We start from the raw sequence: 27,521 nt of genomic DNA on the forward strand, positions 1-27,521 counted from the left end.
CTTAATGAACTCAATCTGTATAGTCTGGAGGACAGAAGGAAAAGGGGGGACATGATTGAAACATTTAAATATATTAAAGGGTTAAATAAGGTCCAGGAGGGAAGTGTTTTTAATAGGAAAGTGAACACAAGAACAAGGGGGCACAATCTGAAGTTAGTTGGGGGAAAGATCAAAAGCAACATGAGAAAATATTATTTTACTGAAAGAGTAGTAGATCCTTGGAACAAACTTCCAGCAGACGTGGTAGATAAATCCACAGTAACTGAATTTAAACATGCCTGGGATAAACATATATCCATCCTAAGATAAAATACAGAAAATAGTATAAGGGCAGACTAGATGGACCATGAGGTCTTTTTCTGCCGTCAGACTTCTATGTTTCTACGTTTCTATGAGTGGGAGAAAAATATTGGTTTGGTAATCTATTAACAATGTGTTTTCTCTATGCAGGTACAATGGGAAGTGTTGGTTTACCATTAAAACTATCAGTATGCATCCTGATCTTCCTGATCCTGGAAAATTTCTGTGTTACTTGTAATGGTAAGTAGTGGTAGTAGGTTTTCTACCATGGGACCTTCAATTTCCAATGGGAGACAACCTCCTTAATGCCCAGTTTTGAAAAATTATCTGGATTCTGTCCTCTGCAACAGAGAGAAATTCAGTCTGTCCTAGTTGTAATTAAGAGCTTACAGTTACCAAAGCATTGATAGGCTCCTACAGTCAGGTACGCAGAACAAGTAGAAATTTTTTTTATTTTTTTATTTTTTCCCCTTCTGGGCTCTGGGTATGTTTTTCCTATCGCACTAAATAAGGTTGAATGTGTATAATTTTAAAAGAGCTGTGCGTGCATGTGTGTACATACACATATAGTTTATATAGTAGATACTGTATATTTTTGTGTGCTTGTGTGTAATATCTCCAGCCCATGTCCAGTCAACGAAGGAGTGGAAATGATGTGCCGGTGCCTGGAGGCTGTTGGGGTCTGGATGGATGTCAACAGACTCAAACTCAACCCGGACAAGACGGAGTGGCTTTGGGTTCTGCCTCCCAGGGACAATTCCATCTGTCTGTCCATAACCTTGGGGGCGGAATTATTGACCCCCTCAGAGAGGGTCCGCAACTTGGGTGTCCTCCTCGATCCACAGCTCACATTAGAGAGCCATCTTTCAGCTGTGGCGAGGGGGACGTTTGCCCAGGTTCGCCTGGTGCACCAGTTGCGGCCCTATCTGGACCGGGACTCACTGCTCACAGTCACTCATGCCCTCATCACCTCGAGGCTCGACTACTGTAATGCTCTCTACATGGGGCTACCTTTGAAAAGTGTTCGGAAACTTTAGATCGTGCAGAATGCAGCTGCGAGAGCAATCATGGGCTTCCCTAGGTATGCCCATGTTACACCAATACTCCGCAGTCTGCATTGGTTGCTGATCAGTTTCCGGTCACAATTTAAAGTGTTGGTTATGACCTATAAAGCCCTTCATGGTATCGGATCATAATATCTCTGGGACCTCCTTCTGCCGCACGAATCCCAGCGACCGGTTGGGTCCCACAGAGTTGGCCTTCTCCGGGTCCCGTTGACTAAACGTCATTTGGTGGGACCCAGGGGAAGAGCCTTCTTTGTGGCGGCCCCAACCCTCTGGAACCAGCTCCCCCCGGAGATTAGAACTGCCCCCACCCTCCTTGCCTTTCGCAAACTCCTTAAAACCCATCTCCGCCATAAGGCATGGGGGAATTGAGACATCTCCCCCAGGCCTATACAGTTTGTGCATGGTATGGTTGTGTGTATGTTTGCTTTTAATAATGGGATTTTTAGTGTTTTTAAATTATTAGATTTGTTGTACATTGTTTTATTGTTGCTGTGAACCACCCCGAGTCTACAGAGTGGGGCGGCATACAAATCTAATAAATAAAAATAAATAAATAAATAAATATGTATGTACACATACAGCATCTACACATAGAATTAAATAGCATATTTTGGATGTTTAGTAATAGTAAATAGCTAGGGAAATTGTATTTCTTTGTGGCAAGGAGAAGCCAGGCACCCTAACCCTAACCCAAACCCTTGATGTGAGTGACGTCAAGGTGGCCACCTTTAAGCCAGTCACATGACCTTTAGGCCACTCCCTATGACATGATCATCAAGCCACTCCCACCTGGTCACATGACTGGCAAGCCACACCCACAAAATAAGTCATGCCCACAGTGTGGTAGTAAAATTTTTTTACAACCCTTCACTGTACCAAAGCTATACTACAGGTAGCCCTCATCTTACAACCACAATTGAACTCCAAATTTCTATTGCTAAGCAAGACAGCTCTTAAGTGAGTTTTGCCCTATTTTACGACCTTTCTTGAAATGGCTGTTAAGTGATCACTGCAGTTGTTAAGTTAGTAATACTGTTGTAAAATGAATCTACCTTCCCTGTTGATTCTTCTTATTAGAAGGTCGCAAAAGGAGATCACAAGACCTCGGGATACTGCAACTGTTGTAAATGCATGCCTGTTGCCAAGTATTTGAAGTTTAATCACTTGACCATGTGGATGCTTCAACGGTTGTGTGAATAACAGTCACAAGTCACTTTTTAAGTGCCATTGTAACTTTGAATGGTTACTAAACAAATGGTTGTAAGTCCAGGACTACTTGCACTTTGAAGGAGTCAGTTTTTCAAATGATCCTGTGTCATTATTATATTCCCTCTTTTTTATTTTTTTATCCCCTCCCCCCCAATTTTTAACATGATAATATATTTTCCATTAACATTTATACACATTTTCCTTTCACCAAGTTAATTACACAGGATCAAGGCTGCTTTTTCGCCTTCCTCTACCTTTTATTCCTCCACAACCCTTTCCTACCTTCCTTCTTCCATCCCAGTTGTCTGGCGGGACCCAGGGGAAGAGCCTTCTCTGTGGGGGCTCCGACCCTCTGGAACCAGCTCCCCCCTGAGATTAGGATTGCCCCCACCCTCCCTGCCTTTCGTAAACTCCTTAAAACCCACCTCTGTCGTCAAGCATGGGGGAACTAAAACATCTCCCCCTTGCCCATGTTGTTTTGCCGTTTGATTGATTGACTGTGTGCCTGTTTTTTATATATATTGGGATTGTTTTATGAATTTTTTAATTTAATTTAATTTTTTTATTTAAATTTTTTAATTTAAAATTGTAATTAGATTGGTGGGAATTGGATTAGTTACTATGTTTTTATGATTGTTGTGAGCCACCCCAAGTTTGCGGAGAGGGGCGGCATATAAATCCAATAAATCTAATCTAATCTAATCTCAACCTGGAGGTTGGGACCCCTTTGGGGATTAAATAACCATTTCACAGGGGCTGCCTAAAACCATGAGAAAAGACAAATTTCCCATGGTGTTATGAATTAAAGCTTCTATTCTGGTGCCTTGGAACATATTTTTACAATGCGACCAATCAGGCGTTTACAGTGGGGGTGTCCCTCTGACCTTCCTGCCAATCAGCTTAAAGCTCTTTTGGGGGGATTGGTGCTAGACTTATGGTTGGGGGTCACCACAACATGAGGAACTACATTAAGAGGTCACGGCATTAGAAAGGTTGAGACTTTCCTCCTTTCTTACTTTCCTCCTCTTCTCCTTCCTTCTCTATTTCCTTATTCCTCTTTCTTGCTCCTCCCACCTTCCCTCTCCTTATCCTCTTTCCTCTCCTCTCCCTTTCTTCCCTCCGTATCCTATCCCCTCCTCCACTCTTTCTATTGTTGTGTTTACTTATTCTAACATACCATGGGATGGCATCCCGGCAACCTCAATTGAATTTCCTCTGTTTATGGTAATCCGTGAAGTCAAAATCTAAACAAGGACAATGGTTCTTTTTTTTTTTCCTTTTAGGAAAATTTGGAGAACTGGATATATATATAAAACTCCTTTCCCAAAGAAAAAATGCAGATGAAACATCTGTATTTATTTCTTTGGGAAAGGAGTTTTATCAATATCTTCAGTTCTTATATGTGAGGGGTTGGGAAAGTTGGCGAGGAAGAGAATTTGACAATCCGTTTGCATGCCAAAAAATTGGTTTAGGTGTTGAATGAATGAAAGTGTCTTTAGAAAATATTTAAAAAGTCAAGATGGCGGCCATAACTATACACATGATACCCATATTTATTTATTTATTTATTTATTATTTAGATTTGTATGCCGCCCCTCTCCGAAGACTCGGGGCGGCTCACAACAAGATAGAACAAATCATAAATAATCCAAATAACATTAAAATATTTAAAGATTTAAAAGAACCCCATATACTAACAGACACACACACAAGCATACCATGTATAAATTGAACATGCCCGGGGGAGGTGTTTCAATTCCCCCATGCCTGACGGCAAAGGTAGGTTTTAAGGAGTTTACGGAAGGCAGGAAGAGTAGGGGCAGTTCTAATCTCTGGGGGGAGTTGGTTCCAGAGAGTCGGTGCCGCCACAGAGAAGGCTCTTCCCTTGGGGCCCGCCAACCGACATTGTTTAGTTGACGGGACCTGGAGAAAGCCCACTCTGTGGGACCTAATCGGTCGCTGGGATTCGTGCGGCAGGAGGCGGTCTCGGAGATATTCTGGTCCAGTGCCATGAAGGGCTTTAAAGGTCATAACCAACACTTTGAATTGTGACCGGAAATTGACCGGCAGCCAATGCAGGCTGCGGAGTGATGGTGAAACATGGGCATACCTAGGTAAGCCCATGACTGCTCTCGCAGCTGCATTCTGCACGATCTGAAGTTTCCAAACACTTTTCAAAGGTAGCCCCATGTAGAGAGCATTACAGTAGTCGAACCTCGAGGTGATGAGGGCATGAGTGACTGTGAGCAATGAGTCCCGGTCCAGATAGGGCCGCAACTGGTGCACCAGGCGAACCTGGGCAAACGCCCCCCTCGCCACAGCTGAAAGATGGTTCTCTAATATATAAAAAAGGGGTGGGGCTTTGATTGCCTGGCTCTGTTGCCATCTTAATTTTCCTTTTGGATGTTCCTGCAAATGCCACTGAATGCAAGAAGTACTTTACCGATGCTTTTGGCATATGCTTCCTTCAATGTTTCCTTAAAAAGCCATTTAATTTTCCTTTCCTCTTCCTTTCTTTCAGAAGAGCCAATACCCTGGTGTTATGATCTCCCAAAAGTTTGTGGTAAGACATGGCTGTTTTTTTCTCTGACTCCAGAAATCTTCCCATTGGGTTAATCCAGTGCTTCTCAAATAGTGGGGCTGGCCCCTCTTGGGCGGAGGGAACACGGAGCAATGGTGGGGAAGGCATGTGACCCCTGGGGATTGGGGAATGTACATTTTTTTGCCACAGGGAGTAGGGGGGATTTTTTGCACCAAACAATAGCACATAGCACAGAGGAGGAGATATGAAGTGCAGATAACAAACCCTTAAGAGACTCCAGGGAAAAATATTTAACAGGGATGAAAAGAAAGGAGGAGAGAGAGAGAGAGATGGAGATAATAAGACAAACGTAAGTCTCCCGAAAGCTAAGACAAGAAAATATGATGAAGCATATGTAGTGCTTGGTTTCATTGTGAATATGGTGGGAGACGAGGAAAGACCGACATGTTTATTGTGTCTAAAAATGTTGGCAGCAGACAGCATGAAGCCAAATAAATTAAGGTGTCACTTAAACACATTGCATCCCAATCATGCTGATAAGCCACTTAAACTTTTTCAGCAAAAATTGCCGAATATTGCAAACAATCATCACGGTGGAGAAGCACTGGGTTAACCACAAGGCTTCTTATAGGAGAATCAATGCAATTGACAAATTCAGTCAAATTCAGCAATCCATTTAGGGTAGGGATGCCCAACCTTGGCAACTTTAAGAGCTGCGGACTTCAACTCCCAGAATTCCCCATGCTGGCATGGGGAATTCTGGGAGTTGAAGTCCACAGCACTTAAAGTTGCCAAGATTGGACATGCCCGAACTAGAGCTTTTTAAAGAAATCAATGACCAACATAAATTTAACATTGGCTGCTATTACAATTAATGTACTGCTTACTTCCTCAACTGACAACACTTTGAAGAAGGATACATCTCAGTTTTTTGTTAAAGGCTAGCGTTATAGCATACGTTATACATCTAATGGTATAAAGATAGCAGTAGTTAAAACCACTGATATTAAAAATATTAACTTGCTAAGAGAAAGAAATAATAAATTCAAAGAAATGAACACATCTACTCACCCGCACACATTGTTTAAATGTTGAAAATCTCTGTGAATTCCATATGATGCGATCGCAAGTGTGGCAACTGCCAATGTATCCTTATCAATCTTGCGGTTAAAATACAGTGTTCCCTTGATTTTCGCGGGTTCGAACTTCGCGAAAAGTCTATACCACGGTTTAAAAAAAATATTAATTAAAAAATACTTCGCGGGTTTTTTCCCTATACCACGGTTTTTCCCGCCCGATGATGTCATATGTCATCACCAAACTTTTGTCTGCCTTTAATAAATATTTTTTTAAATAAATAAACATGGTGAGTAATAATCTAAATGGTTGCTAAGGGAATGGGAAATTGTAATTTAGGGGTTTAAAGTGTTAAGGGAAGGCTTGTGATACTGTTAATAGCCAAAAATAGTGTATTTACTTCCGCATCTCTACTTTGCGGAAATTCGACTTTCGCGGGCGGTCTTGGAACGCAACCCCCATGAAAATCGAGGGAACACTGTATACTGAAACCTGAGGAAGAACATCTACATGTTTCTCCTTTCAGCACATTTATATATATAGCAAGAAAGATCATAAAATGGGGCAAAATTCACTAAACAAGTGTCTCAGCAACAAAAATAGTGAACTCAATTGTGGTCATAAGTCGAGGACTACCTATACCGGTGAAGCTTCTACATACTAGAGGCACATAATAAGGAACTTTCCAAGGACCTCTATCTCTATTTCTATCTCTGTCTACCTCTTTTTCTTTCTCCATCTCTATCTCTTTATCTCTCTCTCTCTTTATCTCTCTCTCTAATTGCAAAAAGAAAAAAAATATTAGAAAGCCTACATTATTATATGATGAATATAATCATCTCCTTACTCTTTTTTTCTGCCAGGACCTGACACCTGGGGACCTCTTGGCTCCTGCAATGGCAAGAATCAATCTCCCATCAACATCAACACCCGGTCAGTCATAAGCAAACCTGCGGAGAAATCACTATATTTCAAAAACTATGGAGACCGTAACCTCCTCGTCGCAGTAAAGAATACAGGGCATCAGGGTACGTATTTATTGATGATCATCTATTGCTAAATTGGACTTCAATTCTGGGAATTGAAGTCCACACATCTTAATGTCACCTCAAGGTTGAGGGTATCCTGCTTGAGCAAGAATTAGGACTAGAAGTACCTCCAAAGTCTAAGGAGAAGGTAACTCAGGGGACATCCCTGAGGGACATAATATGGGTGACGCTGGAAGACTCTTAGGTCACTTCCACCCCTGTGCTAGACCAACTTGTCTTTCTTTATTCCAAAATAAAAATGAAAGTTATGTTAGAAGAAGCTGAACAAGAGGGCACCTAGTCACAGTGACTATAGACACAACATTATTAAACACTATCTCCTTTCCTGCCAATCTTCTCTTCTTCAGATTGTAGGCGAACTCTCGGAGTCTACTAAACAAAGGTGGAACTGCCATAGGTGGAAAATGGCAAACAGACAGACATTTATCTGTTACGAGAGAGGCCTTAGTCCTTTGCTTAAGCCAGTGTTTCCCAACCTTGGCAACTTGAAGATAATGCTGGCTGGGGAATTCTGGGAGTTGAAGTCCAAATGTCTTCAGGTTGCCAAGGTTGGGAGACACTGGCTTAAGGAAACCAAGATAAAAATGTTTCGACAGAAAAACTGGATAACTTTGCCAGTCCTTAGTAAATGCGTTAAAGCTGCGTCTCTGTGTGCAAATGACAGAATCAGTAATTCCTCTGTAGGACTGTATCAGCAGATTCTTGTGCAATTTGATCTTTCTGAGTTGATGCAGAAAGGACATTTTTTGTTGTGTCTTTTTAATGCTGGCTTTATTGTAAGGTATCCATTTTAAGTCCTGGGAGATTATAGAATCCAGAAACTTGGAAATTTCTACTGTTGTTGATGCTGTGTTTGTTTGTTTGTTTGTTTATTTATTTATTTATTCGATTTTTATGCCGCCCTTCTCCTTAGATTCAGGGCGGCTTACAACATGTTAGCAATAGCACTTTTTTAACAGAGCCAGCCTATTGCCCCCACAATCTGGGTCCTCATTTTACCCACCTCGGAAGGATGGAAGGCTGAGTCAACCTTGAGCCGGTGATGAGATTTGAACCGCTGACCTTCAGATCTACAGTCAGCTTCAGTGGCCTGCAGTACAGCACTCTACCTGCTGCGCCACCCCGGCTCATTGTTGTCTAATATTGTAAGAGGTGGTAGAATAGGAGAGCGTTTCATACAATCTACTATCATTCTTACAGTTTTAAGAGTGGGATTTTCTGGGATAGTGCAGCACCTACCTTCCTAAATATTTAATTCAAATTATGAATCATCATCTGCTGGAATTATGCTCATTTGCTCATAGGTCCAAGACCCATCATTGCTCTTAATTTTGTTTTCACTCTGTTACAGCTCAGTTAATGGTTCTTTCCAAAGCAACAATCTCTGGTGGTGACCTTACAGAACCATATACACTGCAGCAGGCGCACCTCCATTGGGGCACCATTAAAAACAGTGGCGCAGAGCACACAATTGATGGCAGACGCCACACTATGGAGGTAATCAATTCAGGGTGCCAACAAAAATGGAATTACTAAGGGATGAATGCTTGGCTTGATGGTAGAATGCTTGGCTGCATAGCTAGAGGTATAACAAGCAGGAAGAGGGAGACTGTGATCTCACTGGATAGAGCACTGGTGAGACCACATTTGGAATACTGGGTTCAGTTCGGGAGACCTCACCTACAAAGAGATATGGATAAAATTGAACGGATTCAAAGACGGTCTTAAGCATAAAACGTATCAGGAAAGACTTAATGAACTCAATCTGTATAGTCTGGAGGACAGAAGGGAAAGGGGGGGACAGGATCGAAATATTTAAATATGTTAAAGGGTTAAATAAGATTCAGGAGGGAAGTGTTTTTAATAGGGAAGTGAACACAAGAACAAGGGGACACAATCTGAGGTTAGTTGGCGGAAAGATCAGAAGCAACCTGAGAAAATATTATTTTACTGAAAGAGTAGTAGATGCTTGGAACAAACTTCCAGCAGACGTGGTTGGTAAATCCACAGTAACTGAATTTAAACATGCCTGGGGTAAACATTGATCCACCCTAAGATAAAATGCAGGATATCGTATAAAGGCAGACTAGATGGACCATGAAGATTCTGTCAATCTTCTATGTTTCTATGTGACAGACGGTCACAAGTCATTTTTTTCAGTGCCACCGTAACTTCAAATGGTCACTAAATGTGGTTGTTAAGCTGAGGGAGACCTGTATTGTTACATTGAATTTAAAAATATTGGTGTTCATGCTCGTTCTCCTATCTTGCTTCAGATGCACTTGGTTCATACTATAAACAACATGTCTGTAGAAGAGGCGTCGAAGCTGCCTAATGGATTGGTCGTCGTGGGAATCTTCTTGCAGGTGAGCAGCGCAAAATGGTTGGCCAGGAGAAATGCCAGTCCAAGACCGGATTGGTTCTAGAGCAACCTCTTCATCAATGATTTAGACAAGGGGGTAGATTTCTGCAATGCTCTCCATATGGGGCTACCTTTGAAGAACGTTCGGGAACTGCAGTTAATTCAATTCAATTCAATTTATTAGATTTGTATTAGAATTAGTCCAACATGCAGCCGTGAGAGCTGTCACGGGCTTACCAAGGTTTGCCCATGGATCTCCGTCACTTAGTGAGCAGTGAAGGGCTGCAAAATTTTTTACTACCAGACTGCCGGGTGTGTGTGTGTTGTTTTGTGGGTGTGGCTCGCTGGCCATGTGACCAGGTGGGAGTGGCTTGATGAGCATGTAACCAAGGGATGGCTTAAAGGTCATGTGACTGGCTTAAAGGTGGCCAACTTGACGTCACTCACGTCAAGGGTTTGGGTTAGGGTTAGGGTGCCTGGCCTCTCCTGGCCTCCAAGAGATACAGTTTCCCTATCTATTTACTATTACTGAACATCCAAAACATACTCCTTAGTTCTATGTATATATGCCATATGTGTACATACATATTACACACAGGACCCCCAAAATATACATTACCTGCTATATAAACTGTATGTGTATGTACACACACAGACACACACACAAGCACAGCTCTTCTAAAGTTATACATGTTCAACCTCATTTACTGTAATAGGAAAAACATATCCAGAGGCCAGAAGGGAAAAAAAGAAAACAATTCAAAAAATTTCTGCCAGTTCTGTGTACCTGACCAAAATTTTTCTACTGGTTCTGAGTACCTGACCATACCGTTAGGAGCCCATCACTGTTCCTGAGCTGCATTGGCTACTGATTGGTCTCCAAACGCAATTCAAAGCGTTGGTCGTTACCTCTAAAGTCTTACATGGCTTAAGACGAGGTTACTTATAGGACCATCTCTAGCCTCATGTATCCCAATGACCAGTAAGAGCCCACAGAGTCGGCCTTCTCCAGGTCCCGTCAGCCAAGCAATGTCGTCTGGTGGGCCCTAGGGGAAGGGCCTTTTCTGTGGCAGCTCCGACTCTCTGGAATCAGCTCCCCCCAGAGATTCGTACCGCCCCCACACTCCTGGCCTTCTGGAAGGCTTTAAAAGCTCACTTTTGCTGGCAGGCCTGAGGCCATTGAGCTCTAATACTCTGCTCTGGCCGTTAGCATGACTGTGATATGAATGAATGTGGTTACATGGTCTTATGACTTGGGTTTTTAGATTAGTTTTATAATTGGGCTTTAGAATTGTTTTTTGTATTGCTTTTATATGTTGTGAGCCACTCTGAGTCTTCGGAGAAGGACGGCATATGTCCAATAAACAAATATTTAATTTTATTTATTTTTATTTATTTATTTTGTCTAATACACAATACATATTGAAGAGAATAGACATGAAATATTATATATAAAGAGAAGATATAAAAATAGAGGAGAAGATATATGAAGGAAGAAAAGATAATCGGACAGGGGACGAAAGGCACACTAGTGCGCTTATGCATGCCCCTTACTGACCTCTTAGGAACCTGGAGAGGTCAATCGTGGATAGTCTACGGGAGAAATGTTGGGGGTTAGGGGTTGACACTACTGAGTAATGAGTTCCACGCTTCGACAACTCGATTGCTAAAGTCATATTTTTTACAGTCAAGCTTGGAGCGATTAATATTAAGTTTGAATTTGTTGCGTGCTCTTGTGTTGTTGTGGTTGATGCTGAAGTAGTCATTGACAGGCAGGACGTTGCAGCATATGATTTTGTGGGCAATACTTAGATCATGTTTTAGGTGTCGTAGTTCTAAGCTTTCTGGACCTAGGATTGATAGTCTGCTTTCGTAGGGTGTTCTGTTTCGAGTGGAGGAGTGAAGGGCTCATCTGGTGAAGTATCTTTGGACATTTTCAAGGGTGTTGATGTCCGAGATGTGGTATGGGTTCCAGACAGATGAACTGTATTCAAGGATGGGTCTGGCAAACATTTTGTAGGCTCTGGTGAGTAGTGTGAGATTGCCGGAGCAGAAGCTGCGTAGGATCAGGTTAACAACTCTAGAAACCTTTTTGGCGATATTGTTGCAGTGGGCTTTAGTACTTAGGCCATTTGATATTAGTATTCCAAGGTCTTTTACTGAATGGGGGTTGGCTGTGAGATTTTGTTTATTCAGTTTATATATGAGGTTTGGATTCTTTTTGCCGATGTGGAGGGTAGAGCATTTGTTGGTTGATATTTGAAGTTGCCAGGTGTTAGACCAATCTGAGACAAAGTCGATGTCTTTTTGGAGAGTAGATGTGTTGTCTGTGGTGTTGAATAGTTTTACATCGTCGGCGAAAAGGACACAGCTGCTTGTGATATGATCGCAGAGGTCGTTGATGAAGAGAATGAAAAGAGTAATTGGAACGAATGAAAAGAGTAGATTGGAAACTCACCAAATTTGCAGAGGACACTAAGGTGGCAGGAAGATGGGCTTAAGATATAGAAGGATCTTGACAGACTTGAACTTTGGGCACTATGAAACGAAATGAAATTTGATGGTGAAAAAAATAAGGTTCTGCATTTAGGCAAAAAACCCAAAATGCACAGGTACAGTATATATATGGTACTTTGCAACCATTTAAATATGAGCCAGCAGTGTGCAGCAGCTGCCAAAAAAAGCCAACACAGTTCTAATCTGCATAAATGGGGATAAATCAAGATGACGTGAAGTGTTAATGCCACTTTATAAGGCCTTGGTAAGGCCACACTTGGAATACTGCATCCAGTTTTGGTCGCCATGATTTAAAAAAGAATGTTGAGACTCTAGAAAGAGTGCAGAGAAGAGCAACAATGTCAATCTATAGCAGTGATGGTGAACCGTTTTTCCCATCAGGTGCCGAAAGAGCATGCATATGTGCTATCGCGCATGAGTGAGTGCCCACACCCATAATTCAATTCAATTCAATTAGATTTGTATGCTGCCCCTCTCCGAAGAATTTTCAGTTCTTGGGAAGGTCAAAAACAGCTTCCCCTCTCCCCTGGAGGCCCTCTGGAGGCTGGAAATGGCCTGTTTCCCTAACTCTGGTGGACCAAGTAGGCTCATGTTTCGCCCTCCCCAGACTCCAAAGGCTTCCTGGAGCCGGGGGATGGTAAAAACACCCTCCCCCATCCCCCCAGAGGCTCTCTGGAAGCCATATATACCCCCCCAGAGCCCCTGTGTGAGCCAGAAATCAACTAGCCTGCACACACATGCACTTTGGAGCTGAGCTAAGGCAAGGGCTCATGTGCCAGCAGATATGGCTCCGTGTGCCACCTGTGGCACCCGTACCATAGGTTCGCAATCACTGATATATAGCAATGGTTATCAACCTGGGGGTCGGGACCGATAGCAGCGCATGGATAGCAGCGGAATCAGGAATCCACCCCTGCATGACACCATAGTCTTTAGAGACTGAAGGATGCTAATGATGATGGCGACTGGTCCCTGTGTCCCAGGGTCACCCGAATCTCTTTTTTGACCTTCTGACCAGCAAAGTCAGATTCACATCACTAACTTAGCAACTGCAGTGATTCACTGAACTGAGGCACTAAAAGTCACAGAATGGGGCCAAAAAACCCCAAAAACCCCACTTAACAATTTGATTCACTTAAGAAAATAAAATTTTGGGCTCAGTTGTGGTTGCAAGTTGAAGACTACCTGTATTTCCTGCCCCCCACCAACTATGATGTAAGTACAGTTTATTAGTATAAACTGTACTTACACAGTACCCAGTATAAGTATGTACAGTACACAGTCACAGAGGACCATATCCTGTTTTCTTTCAATTTCCCACAGAAATCCGAAAAGAATGATCACCCCACCGCATGGAATACTCTAGCCAGGCTTTGCAAGAAAATCCCAGAGAAAGGTGAGACTTAAATTCATTCCCTACTATCACCACTTCCCTAAAATAAAATAAAATAAAATGATGTTATTTATACCTGCCTCTTTTTCTGGTTTGTTTTTTTCAGGTGACTCTTATAATCTGAGTGGGGAGCTTACTTTTGGTGCCTTATTGAGCAGAGTCGATTTCAGTCGCTATTACACGTACCAAGGTTCTCTCACTACTCCACCCTGCGCTGAGTCTGTGAAATGGTTGATCATTGCAGATTACATTGAGGTTTCCTCCGAAGTGGTGAGTGGATAACATCTTATTCGTCTTAATTTTCGGGAATGGATTCTAATGTTCTCTGAAAATAGACTGGACCTTATTAGAGTCAGTTGATCCTCCAATGCTCAGATCCCTGAGTAGGCCGCAAAACCGCTATAGATTAGGACATAGTTCAAATTGTTGGTTATGACCTATAAAGCCCTGCATGGCATCAGACCAGATTACTTGCGGGAGCGCCTCCTGCTGCATGAATCTCAGCGTCTGGTCAGCTCCCACAGAGTTAGCCTTCTCCAGGTCCCATCAACTTTATAGGTTATGACCTATAAAGCCCTTCATGGCATCGGACCAGAATATCTCCGGGACCGCCTTCTGCTGCACGAATCCCAGCGACCAGTTAGGTCCCACAGAGTTGGCGTTCTCCGGGTCCCGTCGACTAAACAATGTCGTCTGGCGGGACCCAGGGGAAGAGCCTTCTCTGTGGCGGCCCCGACTCTCTGGAACCAACTCCCCCCAGATATCAGAGTTGCCCCCACCCTCCTTGCCTTTCGCAAGCTCCTTAAAACCCACCTCTGTCATCAGGCATGGGGGAATTGAAATTTCCCTTCCCCCCTAGGCTTATAGAATTGATACATGGTATGTTTGTATGTATGATTGGTTCTTTAAATTGGGGTTTCTTAGATTATTTTTAATATTAGATTTGTTTACATTGTCTTTTTTATTGTTGTTAGCCGCCCCGAGTCTTCGGAGAGGGGCGGCATACAAATCTAATAAATATATATAAATATAATATATATATAACTGTTCTGTCTGGGTGCCCCCAGACTTCAACACCAACTGAAAAAAGCAGCCAGACACGCTGGTAAAAGCAAAGGCACTTTATAGTTGGAAAAACAAACACAGAGAAAAACCTGTTCTTCCCAACAGGCAGGCTATGAGGCTTCACAGCAGAGTCATGACGGCCAGACAATACAGCAGACTTCTTGCTGGCACACACACCACTGTAGAGAATAAGACCCACGTCTTTCCCCCCAAGGTTTCAGCCTTCAGGGCCACAAGTCAGAGTCAGAAACGCCAAAGATCACAGCCAGGTCCCAGGACTCCCAAAGATAATACTCCACAATACAGGAAGGGTGGGTCTGCCTTTTCAGCCTTTCTGGTGAGAACCACACCCAAACCTAGCTGTTGCCTATTTAGGGCTGGAAATACCTGGCTAATTGTCCCCTTCATTGTGCTGCTCTTCTCTGCCTGAGATCGATGATGGCTTGTGCATTTTCATCCAAGGACTCCAGGCTGCTTGCTGGGGAGAGCTCCACCCCGGGGGACTCAGGCTGTTCTCCCTCTCCCTCAGCATGATATTCCTCCTCCCCGTCTGCATGGGCCTCCTCCTCCTCCTCCTGTTCCTCATCCTCCCCCTCTGAGCATGGAGCCGGCAGAGGTTCAGCCGTTCCCTGAGGAATCACAACATATAACTAGACAATTTCATTTGGCGGGGCCTAGGGGAAGAGCCTTCTCTGTGGGGGCTCCGGCCCTCTGGAATCAGCTCCTCCCAGAGATCTGTACTGCTCCCACCCTCCTTGCCTTGCATAAGAATCTAAAAACCTATTTATGCCACTAGGCTTGGGGGTCATTAGACCCTAGCCTCTGGCCAATGAGTATGTGGTATGTTTGTGGTCTGAATGTGAATGAATGGTTTTTAATGTTTCAAGCTTTTTATAATGGTTTTAGATAAGTTATTTATATTAATTGGATTTTAGATGTTTTATTGTATATACAGTGATACCTTGTCTTACAAACTTAATTGCTTCCGGGACGAGGTTCTTAAGGTGAAAAGTTTGTAAGACGAAACAATGTTTCCCATAGGAATCAATGGAAAAGCGATTAATGCGTGCAAGCCCAAAACTCACCCCTTTTGCCAGCCAAAGCACCCATTTTTGTGCTGCTGGGATTCCCCTGAAGTTCCCCTCCATAGGAAACCCCACCTCCGGACTTCTGTGTTTTTGCGATGCTGCAGGGGAATCCCAGCAGGGGAATCCCAGCATCGCAAAAAGAAGCGCTTCGCTGGCAACGGAAGTGCAGAGGTAGGGTTTCCATGGAGGGGAGCCTCAGAAGAATCCCAGCAGCGCAAAAATGGCTGCTTCGCTGGCAACGGAAGTCCGGAGGCGGGGCATCCCAGCTGTGGCGGTGGGTTTGTAAGGTGAAAATAGTTTGTAAGAAGAGGCAGAAAAATCTTAAAGCACTGGTTTGTATCTCGAAAAGTTTGTATGATGAGGCGTTTGTAAGATGAGGTATCACTGTATGTATATATATATGTACATATATATATTTGATATGTTGTGAGCCACCCCAAATCCATGGAGAGGGATGGCATACAAGTCCAATCAATCAATCAATCAATCAATCAATCAATCAATCAATCAATCAATCAAATAGTTGCTACAGGTGGTCCTCGACTTTACAACTAAAATAAGTGAGGCATTTGTTAAGTGAATCACTGCAGTTTTTAAGTTAGTAACAGGGTCCTTAAGTGGAATCTGGTTTTGCCATTGACGTTTGCTTGTCGGAATGTTGCAAAAGGCAATCATGTGACCCCACGGACACTGCAGATGTCATAAATATGTGTCAGTTGCCAAGGGTCCGAATTTTGATCGCTTGTTGATAGAGCTGGCCTTATCAAAAGGCAGATAGGGTGCGGCAGTAAGAGGTTGATGGAAATGGGTGGGTGGGTGGGTAGGTGGGGGCAGGGAAGCTGCGACACAACAGTCAAAAGGGTGGAAAAAGTGTTATAAATCAATTTTGAATGGTCATTAAATGAACCATTGTAAGTTGAGGACTACCTGTATGTTTAAGCCTGCTGAGATACAATCACATTGTGCGTTTAAGCCCCAAGATATTATTTTTAGAATAGACAGGTATTTCCTCAACTTACAACAGTTCATTTAATGATTTATTTGAAGTTAAAACATCACCGCAAAAAGGGACTTACTGGTATGACCGTTTTTCACGCTTACGGCCATTGCAGTGTTGTCAGGGTCATCAAAATTCAGACCCTTGGCGACTGACATGCATTTATGACCGTTGAAGTGGCCTGGGGTCATGTGATCCCCCTTTTACAACTTTCGGGCAAGCAAACTCAATGGGGAAACCAGATAACTACTGTATTTTTCAGACTATAAGACACACTGGTGTATAAGACGCCCCAAGATTTCAAAGAGGTATGTAGGAAAAAAGTTTTTGTTTTGGGCTTGTTTCGGAGGCCTGCAGAGAGGTCCTGGGTGCTGGAGGAAGGCGAAAAGGCCCCCATTTGTAAAAAACAGACTGGTTTTTGCCCGTTTTCCCGCAAAAACGGGTGTGTTTTTGTTCGGTTGAGCAGCAAGGAAATACAAAACACACACAGACTGCAGGTGTCCGAAACACAAAATATATTGCTTTACAAATTGGCTGAGAACCGCAATGACAGCAGAAGAATGTCTGTTTATGACCCAAAAGTCAGAGTTATCTGCCAAGCCAATAATGAATGTCTCAAACCCCCCAAGGTTTATAAAAAATGGCTCCAAACTGGACTGCAGCAAAGCGACTCACTCTATTGTTCAAGAGCTACAGTCTTTCAAAACACAAGTGTCCAAAATCTGGGTTGTTTTCCAAAGATGCACTATGTTGGTTTAGGGACTAAACTCCAGGTCTGTTTCTTGTTCTCTGTTAATCACGAACGATAACTCCTGGGAAGAGCCTTCCACGAAACCTCCCCTTTTAAGCCTGCTGCGGCATTCCCTAATTATTCCCAGCTGTGATTAGGATCTTCTTCTGCATCTGTGCAGTTGCTCCTGTCGTCCCATAATCCTGCTTACCCAGACATTGAGAATGGGATCATTAATCACCCCTTTCTCATCTGATCCAGACGGGGGTTCCACAGGCGCTGCAGGGGCCTCCCCCTCTACCTCTCCAGCACCTTTAGCTTCTACCTCTCCTTCCTCCTCATTATCTGTCAAACTACACACACATACACACACGCACATGCATACACACAAACGATTAAGGAAGGGAGCAAGTCACCCTAAACAGGGCAGCTGATGCAATCAAGGCAACATGATAGCCACTTTATAAGCCTCAATATGAGTTCTTACAAGGTGTATCTCATACGGTGTTCCCTCGATTTTTGCGGGGGGATGCGTCCTGAGACCACCCGCGAAAGTCAAATTTCCACGAAGTAGAGATGCGGAAGTAAATACACTATTTTTGGCTATGAACAGTATCACAAGCCTTCCCTTAACACTTTAAACCCCTAAATTACAATTTCCCATTCCCTTAGCAACAATTTAGATTATTACTCACCCTGTTTATTTATTAAAGTTTATTAAAATAATATTTATTAAAGGCAAACAAAAGTTTGGCAATGACATATGATGTCATCGGGTGGGAAAAAACCCATGAAGTATTTTTTAATTAATATTTTTGAAACACCATGGTATAGACTTTTCGCAAAGTTTGAACCCGCGAAAATCGAGGGAACACTGTACTCCAACCCACCCTCCAAAGTACATAAAAATCAGGCAAAGTTCACTTAACACCCTCCTTCCTTAGCAACATAAATTCTACTTTTAATTTTGATTCTAATTTGAGGATTACCCTGGTTTCAAGTTTCTTGTATGAAATGGCAGGAAATTGACTGCTTGTAATTTAAGGGAATAGAACGGGCCTTAGGTTGAAAGTCAGGTATCTTTACTTAAGATATTAAATATTTGAGTTCTAGATGGATAAGTAACTTTTCACTTTTGGCTCTCTCCTCTCTGTCATTGGTTTTTCACCCTCTTTTCTTCCAGGTTAGCCTATTTACAGGGACACTATTTTTTACTACCAAGGAAGAGGGCAGACGAATGCAGAACACTTTCCGTCCTACGCAGCCCTTAAATGACCGAAAAGTCTATTACTACAGAGAATATAATACATGGTCCGGCTGTCTTCGTTCCTGTGTTCGCAAACAATTTTGAAGAGGATTTCAAATTCTCTTGAACAAGACCTGGTCTTCAGGTCTTGAATGTTGTGAGTCCAATTTTGCACAACATCAAATAAACCCAGTTAATATCCCTAAAATGTTTGTTGTGGTTTTTCAATTAAGCTTCCCTTTATTTCTTTATATGTTCGGTGGATGCAAACTTGCATCATCTCAGCCACAAGAAACCTCTTACCATGAAACTTAACAGAAACTGAAAATAAATGAATTTGCAAGGAGATTTAGGGGGTAGTAGTAGTGCCTTGCCTACCCTGACTTCAAAGTCTTCTAAAATATGGTGGTTTCCATTTTTTTAAAAAAAGACCATTAAATCAGATCTCGACAATTTAAGAGTCTTCTAATCTAGAAATTGTTTCTGTCTGGGTCCCCCCAGACGCCAACACCAACCAAAAAGAGTATCCAGACACACTGGTAAAAAGCAAAGGCAGTTTATATACTGGAAAGCAAACACAGGTAACAAAAACTGTTCTTACAGACAGGAACATTATGAAGCTTCACAGAGGTTTCACGAAGGCCAGGCAATAAAACAGGATTCTTGCTGGCAAAAACAACGATGGAGATAATAAAACCCACGCCTCCCCCAAGTCTTCCAGACTTCTAGGCCACAAGCCAAGATCAGAGACGCCAAGAATCGAAGCAAGGTCACAGGACTCCCAGTTGATAACTCTCCACAAGACTGTAAGGGCGGGCCTGCCTTTTCAACCCTGCTGAGGAGAACCACACCCAAACCCAGCTGTTGCCAATTCAGGGATGGAAATACCTTTCTAATTGGCCCCGTCTTTGAGCTGCACGTCGCTGCCTCATGTCTATTATAGCCTGTGCGTCTTCATCCAATGAATCCAGGCTACTAGCTGGGGAGAGCCCCCCCCCCGGGGGTCTCAGGCTGCTCTCCCTCCTCCTCTTCCTGATGTTCCTCTCCCCCGTCTGCCTGGTCCTCCCCCTCCTGTTCACTGTCCTCCTCCTCTGGGCATGGATCCGGCAGAGCTCCAGCCGGTCCCTGAGGAGCCTCAGGCTGAATCACAACAGAAATTAGGTGATATAGTCCAGTGCAGATAGCGACTGTCTCATATAGCAACCGTTCACAGTTATGATAGTGATAAAAAAAAGTAATGTTATGACCAATCCTCTCATTTAAGACCTTTATAGACCTATAAAGCAAAGAAGAATTAAAAAAAAGATCATAAGCATACATGCTGATTTAATTAAAGGCTACTTAGCTTACTGACTGAATTGCTGATTTCAGTTGTGGTTGTGTTAACATGCGGTATGGAAAAAGGGGAACAGAATGGTACATGAGGGCTAATTTGCATATTGGTATATAGTCAGTTTTGGCAGTTGGAAGTGAGAATTCTTTTCATTCGTATGTTGGTTGTTGATGAATCTGCATCACAAAAAGAAGATATATTCTCTTAATGTTAGAGTTCATGAGGGAATATATATATAATGTTCATAGACAGAATATTTAGGATTAGGATAGGATCTAAGCAAGTACAAGAACTCTATACAGTGTTCCCTCAATTTTCTCAGGGGATGCGTTCTGAGACCGCCCGCGAAAGTTGAATTTCCGCGAAGTAGAGGTGCGGAAGTAAATACACCATTTTTGGCTATGAACAGTATCACAAGCCTTCCCTTAACACTTTAAACTCCTAAATTACAATTTCCCATTCCCTTAGCAACCATTTAGATTATTACTCACCATGTTTGTTTATTCAAGTTTATTTTAAAAAATATTTATTAAGGACGGACGAAAGTTTGGCAATGATGTCATCAGGTGGGAAAAACTGTGGCATGGGGGAAAACCTGTGAAGTATTTTTAATTTAATATTTTTGAAAAACCGTGGTATACACTTTTCGCAAAGTTCGAACCCGTGAAAATCGAGGGAACACTGTATATGTTATTACTTGAGAGGAGAAAATAATTCTGCTGTCAAATTTTTGTTTGTGAAAAACATGAAACAAGTTCTACCAATGTTGTGGTTCAGCCTGGGACCCCTCCGGGAATGGCTGATTTGCTGTCGGTGTCCGGCTCAGAGGCTGAGGACCAGGAGGGGCAGACTGATGAAGAAGCTGAATCCCAGGCTGAAGATGAAGGACAGCCAGAGTTCCACCAGGGGGAGCTCTCCCCAGCAAGCAGCCTGGATTCCCTGGGGGAAGATGCTAGTGACTTCATAGATATGCGACAGAGGAGAGCTAACGAGAGAAGAACGCAATTGGCCAGATATTTCCAGCATTAGGGGTCGCAGCTGGGTTTGGGTGTGGTGCTTGGGAAAGGATAAAAGGCGGCCCCACCCTTCCTGGGTTGTGGAGTTTTATCTTGGAGATTCGTGAGACCTGTTTGTGAACTTTGGTGGCTACAATCCTGGTTTGTGCCTTGGACTCTTGAAACCTTGGGGGGGTGTGCCAGCAAGAAGCTTTTGGAATTGACTGGACATCAGGACCCTGTTGTAAAGTATTGTAACCTGTCTGCTGTGAAGACAGGTTTTCCTTTGTGCTTATTTTTTCCTGCTATAAATTACTTTTGGATTTTACCAGAGTGTCTGGCTATTTTTCAGTGGGTGTGGAGGTCTGGGAAAACCCAGACAGAACAACCAAGAAGAAGAAATAAAACACATAAGCTTATATTGGAGTCAGTGTATTTATGTGCCCAATACGCATTGTGTTGCACAATTCTGCTATGATAATACTCTGCTAAGTGAAGAAGATTACTTAAAAAATATAGATTTCATAGAAAGCTAACAGGTTGCTAAATGAGGATTTCCTGTCCAGTGTTCCAGTGATCCAGGAGCCTTAATAGGTTGACCTAAGTTTAGGTCAACTCATCACTCCGTCACAAGGTTTATTAGATAATTACAGGTTGCAGATTATCTATCTTACCCCACAAAGTTAATATGAGGACACAGTGGTTGGAATGGGAGCAATACAAAATGTGGGTTGTTGGTGGTGGGGGGAATGTGAGAATAACTAATGACAATAGTCATCCCAACATATTTAGGGGATATTGGGAAGATTGAATTATAGAAACAAAGCGTGACCCAGAGAAAGGATATTTCTTCCTTGAACTATCAAATACTTTTAAATCACAAGTTATATATTAAAATCACCTGGAATATTAGTATAAAGGGCACATTTGGAATACTGCATCCAGTTTTCTTTTCTTTTAAATATTTTTATTAATTTTCTACTTTAAAAAAACCACAATAGTAAGTACAGAAGAAAATAAAATAAAATAAAATTAATTATAGTATATACAGATATTAGCATTATATTAGCATTAAAGTCACTATATTTAAATTATATTAATTATAGAAACATAGAAACATAGAAACATAGAAGACTGACGGCAGAAAAAGACCTCATGGTCCATCTAGTCTGCCCTTATACTATTTCCTGTATTTTATCTTACAATGGATATATGTTTATCCCAGGCATGTTTAAATTCAGTTACTGTGGATTTACCAACCACGTCTGCTGGAAGTTTGTTCCAAGCATCTACTACTCTTTCAGTGAAATAATATTTTCTCACGTTGCTTTTGATCTTTCCCCCAACTAACTTCAGATTGTGTCCCCTTGTTCTTGTGTTCACTATCCTATTAAAAACACTTCCCTCCTGAACCTTATTTAACCCTTTAACATATTTAAATGTTTTGATCATGTCCCCCCTTTTCCTTCTGTCCTCCAGACTATACAGATTGAGTTCATTAAGTCTTTCCTGATACGTTTTATGCTTAAGACCTTCCACCATTCTTGTAGCCCGTCTTTGGACCCTTTCAATTTTGTCAATATCTTTTTGTAGGTGAGGTCTCCAGAACTGAACACAGTATTCCAAATGTGGTCTCACCAGCGCTCTATATGAGGGGATCACAATCTCCCTCTTCCTGCTTGTTATACCTCTAGCTATGCAGCCAAGCATCCTACTTGCTTTTCCTACTGCCCGACCACACTGCTCACCCATTTTGAGACTGTCAGAAATCACTACCCCTAAATCCTTTTCTTCTGAAGTTTTTGCTAACACAGAACTGCCAATGCAATACTCAGATTGAGGATTCCTTTTCCCCAAGTGCATTATTTTACATTTGGAAACATTAAACTGCAGTTTCCATTGCTTTGACCATTTATCTAGTAAAGCTAAATCATTTACCATATTACAGACCCCTCCAGGAATATCAAACCGGCCCAAACTGGGTTCCTCCCAGTTTGGGCTGGTTCGCCTGAAGTGGTAGCGACCCACTGGGGACATCATAATGATGTAGCCGAACCGGATTGATCGGCACCAGTTTGTGGGTGTCACTATCTTTTTTTGAATTTTTTTCAAATTTTTGGTCTTTTTTATTTCCCTTCTGAGCATGCGCAAAAGCTGAGATCTGGCATTGTGCATGTGGTCACCATATATTTTTCGGCTTTATTTTTTTGCCACGCAGCATAGGAGGAAACAAACTGGCAGTGAGCTAAGTTAGAACCCACCCCTGCTTCCAGGATCCCTCTGCACCCCTTTTATTTATTTTTATTTTATTTTTATTTATTCATTTGTCCAATACACAATACATATGGAAGAGAATAGACATGAAGTAATATATATAAAGATAATATGTAAAAATAGAGGAGAAGATATATGAAAGGAAGAAAATATATATGATATATGAGATAAAGGAAAGACAATTGGACAGGGGACGAAAGGCACACTAGTGCACTTATGTACGCCCCTTACTGACCTCTTAGGAACCTGGAGAGGTCAATCGAGGATAATCTAAGGGAGAAATGTTGGGGGTTAGGGGTTGACACTATTGAGTCCGGTAATGAGTTCCACGCTTCGACAACTTGATTGTAAAAGTCATATTTTTTACAGTCAAGTTTGGAGAGGTTAATATTAAGTTTGAATTTGTTGCGTGCTCTTGTGTTGTTGCGGTTGATGCTGAAGTAGTCATTGACAAGCAGGACGTTGCAGCATATGATCTTCTGGGCAATACTTAAATCATGTTTTAGGCGCTGCAGTTCTAAGCTTTCTAGACCCAGGATTGTTAGTCTATTTTCGTAGGCTATTCTGTTTCGAGTGGAGGAGTGCATACACATACAATATATATATATAGTAGATAATGTATCATTTTGAGTGCCTGTGTGTAATATGTATGTACATATATGGCATATATACATAGGATTAAATAGTATAAAGTATTTTGAATATTCAGTAGTAGTAAATAGACAGGAAAATTGCATCTCGGTGAGGCAATAGAATAGAATAGAATAGAATAGAATAGAATAGAATTCTTTATTGGCCAAGTGTGATTGGACACACAAGGAATTTGTCTTCAGGTGAAGAGAGGCCAGGCACCCTAACCCTAGACATGAGTGATGTCAAGTTGGCTACGCCTACTTTAGTCACATGATCACCCAGCCACATGAACCAGACACATAAACCCCCACCTAGTCACATGACCGAAAAGCTACACCTACGCAGTCACATGACTGCCAAACGACCCTCACCCAGTCATGACTACGAAGCCACACCAACTATCACATGACCATCAAGCCATGCCCACAAAATAAGCCACATCCACAGAGTGGCAGTAAAAACAATTTGGAACCCACCCCTGATTGGTGAGGACGATTAACCAGTGGAACAGCTTGCTGACAAAACTTGCACGTGCTTTAATGTTGGAGGTTTTAAGAAGAGATTGGACCACCATTTGTCTGAAATAACATAGGATCTTCTGCTGGAGCAGAGGGTTGGACTAGAAGACCTCCAAGGTCCCTTCCAGCTCTATTTTGATATAGCCAAGCAAAGTACATACATTCACAAACCCATCCTGATGAGCTGATTGCTGAATACATTCATTTTCTAAGAACGCAATTGGACCCTGTAGTTAGTCCTTGACTTACAACCATTTGCTTAGTGATGGTTCTCAGTTACAATGGCACTGAAAAAAGCGACTTACGACCATTTCTTGCACTTAAGACTGTCACAACATCCCCATAACCTCGGCAATCAAAATTCAACCCCTTGGTAACCAGCATGAATTTAAGATGGTTGGGGTGTCCTGGGGCCCTGGGTTCATCATTTGCAACCTTCTCAACTGACCTCTGCCAAGCAGAGTCAATGGGGGAAGTTAAATTCACTGAACAACCGCAGCGATAAACTTTACAAGAATCAGGGCAAAAAAAAGTTGTCATATTGGGCACGACTCACTTAACAACCCCATTGCTTAGCAATGGAAATTATGGTGCAAACTGCCATCATTCATCAAGTACTACCTGTGTATTTGTTACAGCTTGTTGGTGCAGTTGTTTTTTAAATAGCCTGTGGCATGAAGGAGCATAGGTTATGTTGTGGTTAGCTCTGGCCCAGCTCCTGCCCCAAGGACTGTGGATGTGGGGGAGACATCCACATGCCGCAGGCCTGTTTTGCTCCCGGTGGAATCTGCTGATGAAGGCTCCTCTGGCCAAGAAGACATGAGTGACAGGGAGAAAGAGAGTGTGGCAGACAGCTCAGAAGGAGATCAATTATCTGGCTCCTCCTTGGATTCGGAACAAGGGTTAATGATACAGCCATGCATGCAGAGAGCGATGCATAGGCAACAACAACTGAGAGATTATTATAAAAGAAAATGAGGCCACCTGTGGTTGGGTGGGGCTGTGGTAAGTAGTGAGGCTGCTATAAAGAGCAGCGTGTGGGTTTGGCCATTGTGGAGGATTATCTGATCATTGTGTTTCGTGCCTGCTTTGCTGACTTCGACCTTGGTGTGTTGCTTTTTCCCCCGCTTTGAAACTAAACCAGAGCAAAGTGTGTTTCACTTTGTGAAAGAAGAAGGACTGTGAATTGCCTCACAGCTGCAAGCTAAGTATCTCAGAACTAATAAGGGACTTGTACTAATTACCAGTTTGTTTGGAGACGAGTGCTCTTTGCTCTACAAAAAGACGGCTTAGTTTAAGTGAATTTTCATTATAAAGAACATTGTTTTGAATTTTCAAACGTGTGTGTGTGTGTGTGTGTGAAATTTGTATCTGACTTTTCAGGAGGATTCTCCCAGAGAGCTCGACAGAACAGGTTAGGATTGTGGCATTAAGGGATAGGAACAAAGAAATGTGGGCTTCTCTCACTTATTTCTCCTAAAAGGGAGGCAGAAACCTCCCCTCTCCACTTTGTCAATGGGCCATTAAGGCCTGGGCCAGTCTATTCTACATAACAACGAACAAAAATGGGAATTGCCCAATTACATCATCACCCAGCAAGAGTCAACCAAATTTGGGAATAAAAACCCAACCCACAAAGTTACTCTGCATGGCCCCATGGGAGTCTGACAACCAATCAGAATACAAGCTCAAATTCAAAAAAACCCAGAGAGGGCATAAAAACCAGACACCCTTAGCATCTTCTTTTCCCTATTTTTGACCAGGATTCCAAACCATGTGATCTTGTCCACCACTATTTAAGTATTGCCCACAAGATCATATGCTGCAATGTCCTACCGGTCAACCGCAACAACACAAGAGCATGCAACAGATTCAAACTTAATGTTAACCGCTCCAAACTTGACTGTAAAAAATACGACTTTAACAATTGAGTTGTCGAAGCGTGGAACTCATTACCGGACTCAATAGTGTCAACCCCTAACCCCCAACATTTCTCCCTTAGACCATCCATGATTGACCGTACATAAGTGCACTAGTGTGCCTTCTGTCCCCTGTCCAATTGTCTTTCCTTTATCTCATATATCATATATATTTTCTTCCTTCCATATATCTTCTCCTCTATTTTTACATATTATCCTTATATATATTACTTCATGTCTATTCTCTTCCATATGTATTGTGTATTGGACAAATGAATGAATAAAATAAATAAAAATTAAACTATCTTTCCAAGTAGTCGACATGTTTCCAATGTCTTTTCCCCCATTTGGAACTAAACCCAGATGGATATTTCTTTCAACAATACAGAAGAAGGAATATTACATAAATGGTATTATACACCAGTGCAATTAGCACGCTTTCAAACAATGAGGAAAGGAAATTGCTGGCATGGATGTAAGGAAAAGGGAGTATTTATGCATATGTTTTGGGAATGTAATAAAGTTCAAAAATTTTGGAAGCAAATACAAATGGAAGTGAATAAAATTACGAATGGGAACTGGAAAATAACCAAGGAAGCAGCATTATTGATAAAAAACAGCGAGGTAAAAGAATATGAAGAAATCAAAACCGCAGCGATAGAAAGCGCCCAGGCAACTATAGTGCTTGGGTGGAAAGATGATAATAAATGGACGATAAAAAATTGGTGTAGGTAGATGGTGGACCACATTCACTATGAAATAATGGAAATTAGATTACATAATTATAATGAAAAGAAATTAGAAACAACAATGAGGCGGTGGGAGAAGATTAAAAATTATATATTAACAATATCAGCAAGCGATGCAAAGGTAAGAAATAAAATTCAATCGCTTTATAAAGAATAATGTAACCCAGAGATGAAGTAAATGAAGGATATAGAATTGAATCTTCCCTGGTGAAGGGAATTTTTTATTTTCTTGTTTGGTGATGGCACACTTTTATGTTTTTTGTTTTTTGCAAAATTACTAAAAAATCAATAAAAATTATATTTAAAAAAAAACAATACAAAAGAAGGGTAAAGAAGGATGAGCTTTCGTTTTTACTGGTCTGATGGCAGCAGGAGAGCAGAGCCTCTATGAGCAATGTTTCCAGTAGCTAGGTGTTCCTCTGACGTTTCCAGGTCTTTGCAGTAACAAAGGAAATTCT

The 27,521-nt window shown here is 42.0% G+C and overlaps 1 protein-coding gene across 1 annotated transcript; it reads left to right on the top strand.

Moving 5' to 3' along the window:
- Positions 1-455: 455 nt before the first annotated feature.
- LOC139154139 (carbonic anhydrase 2-like) lies at positions 456-18,747 on the top strand. The gene is made up of 8 exons (XM_070728570.1): positions 456-540; positions 5,098-5,139; positions 7,059-7,223; positions 8,596-8,741; positions 9,521-9,610; positions 13,447-13,519; positions 13,623-13,786; positions 18,580-18,747. Exons 1-8 carry the CDS (start codon positions 456-458, stop codon positions 18,745-18,747), a joined length of 933 nt encoding a protein of 310 aa, XP_070584671.1.
- The last annotated feature ends 8,774 nt before the right edge of the window (positions 18,748-27,521 follow it).

The sequence above is a fragment of the Erythrolamprus reginae genome, chromosome Z (genome assembly GCF_031021105.1).
Source record: "Erythrolamprus reginae isolate rEryReg1 chromosome Z, rEryReg1.hap1, whole genome shotgun sequence".
NCBI lineage: Eukaryota > Metazoa > Chordata > Lepidosauria > Squamata > Dipsadidae > Erythrolamprus > Erythrolamprus reginae.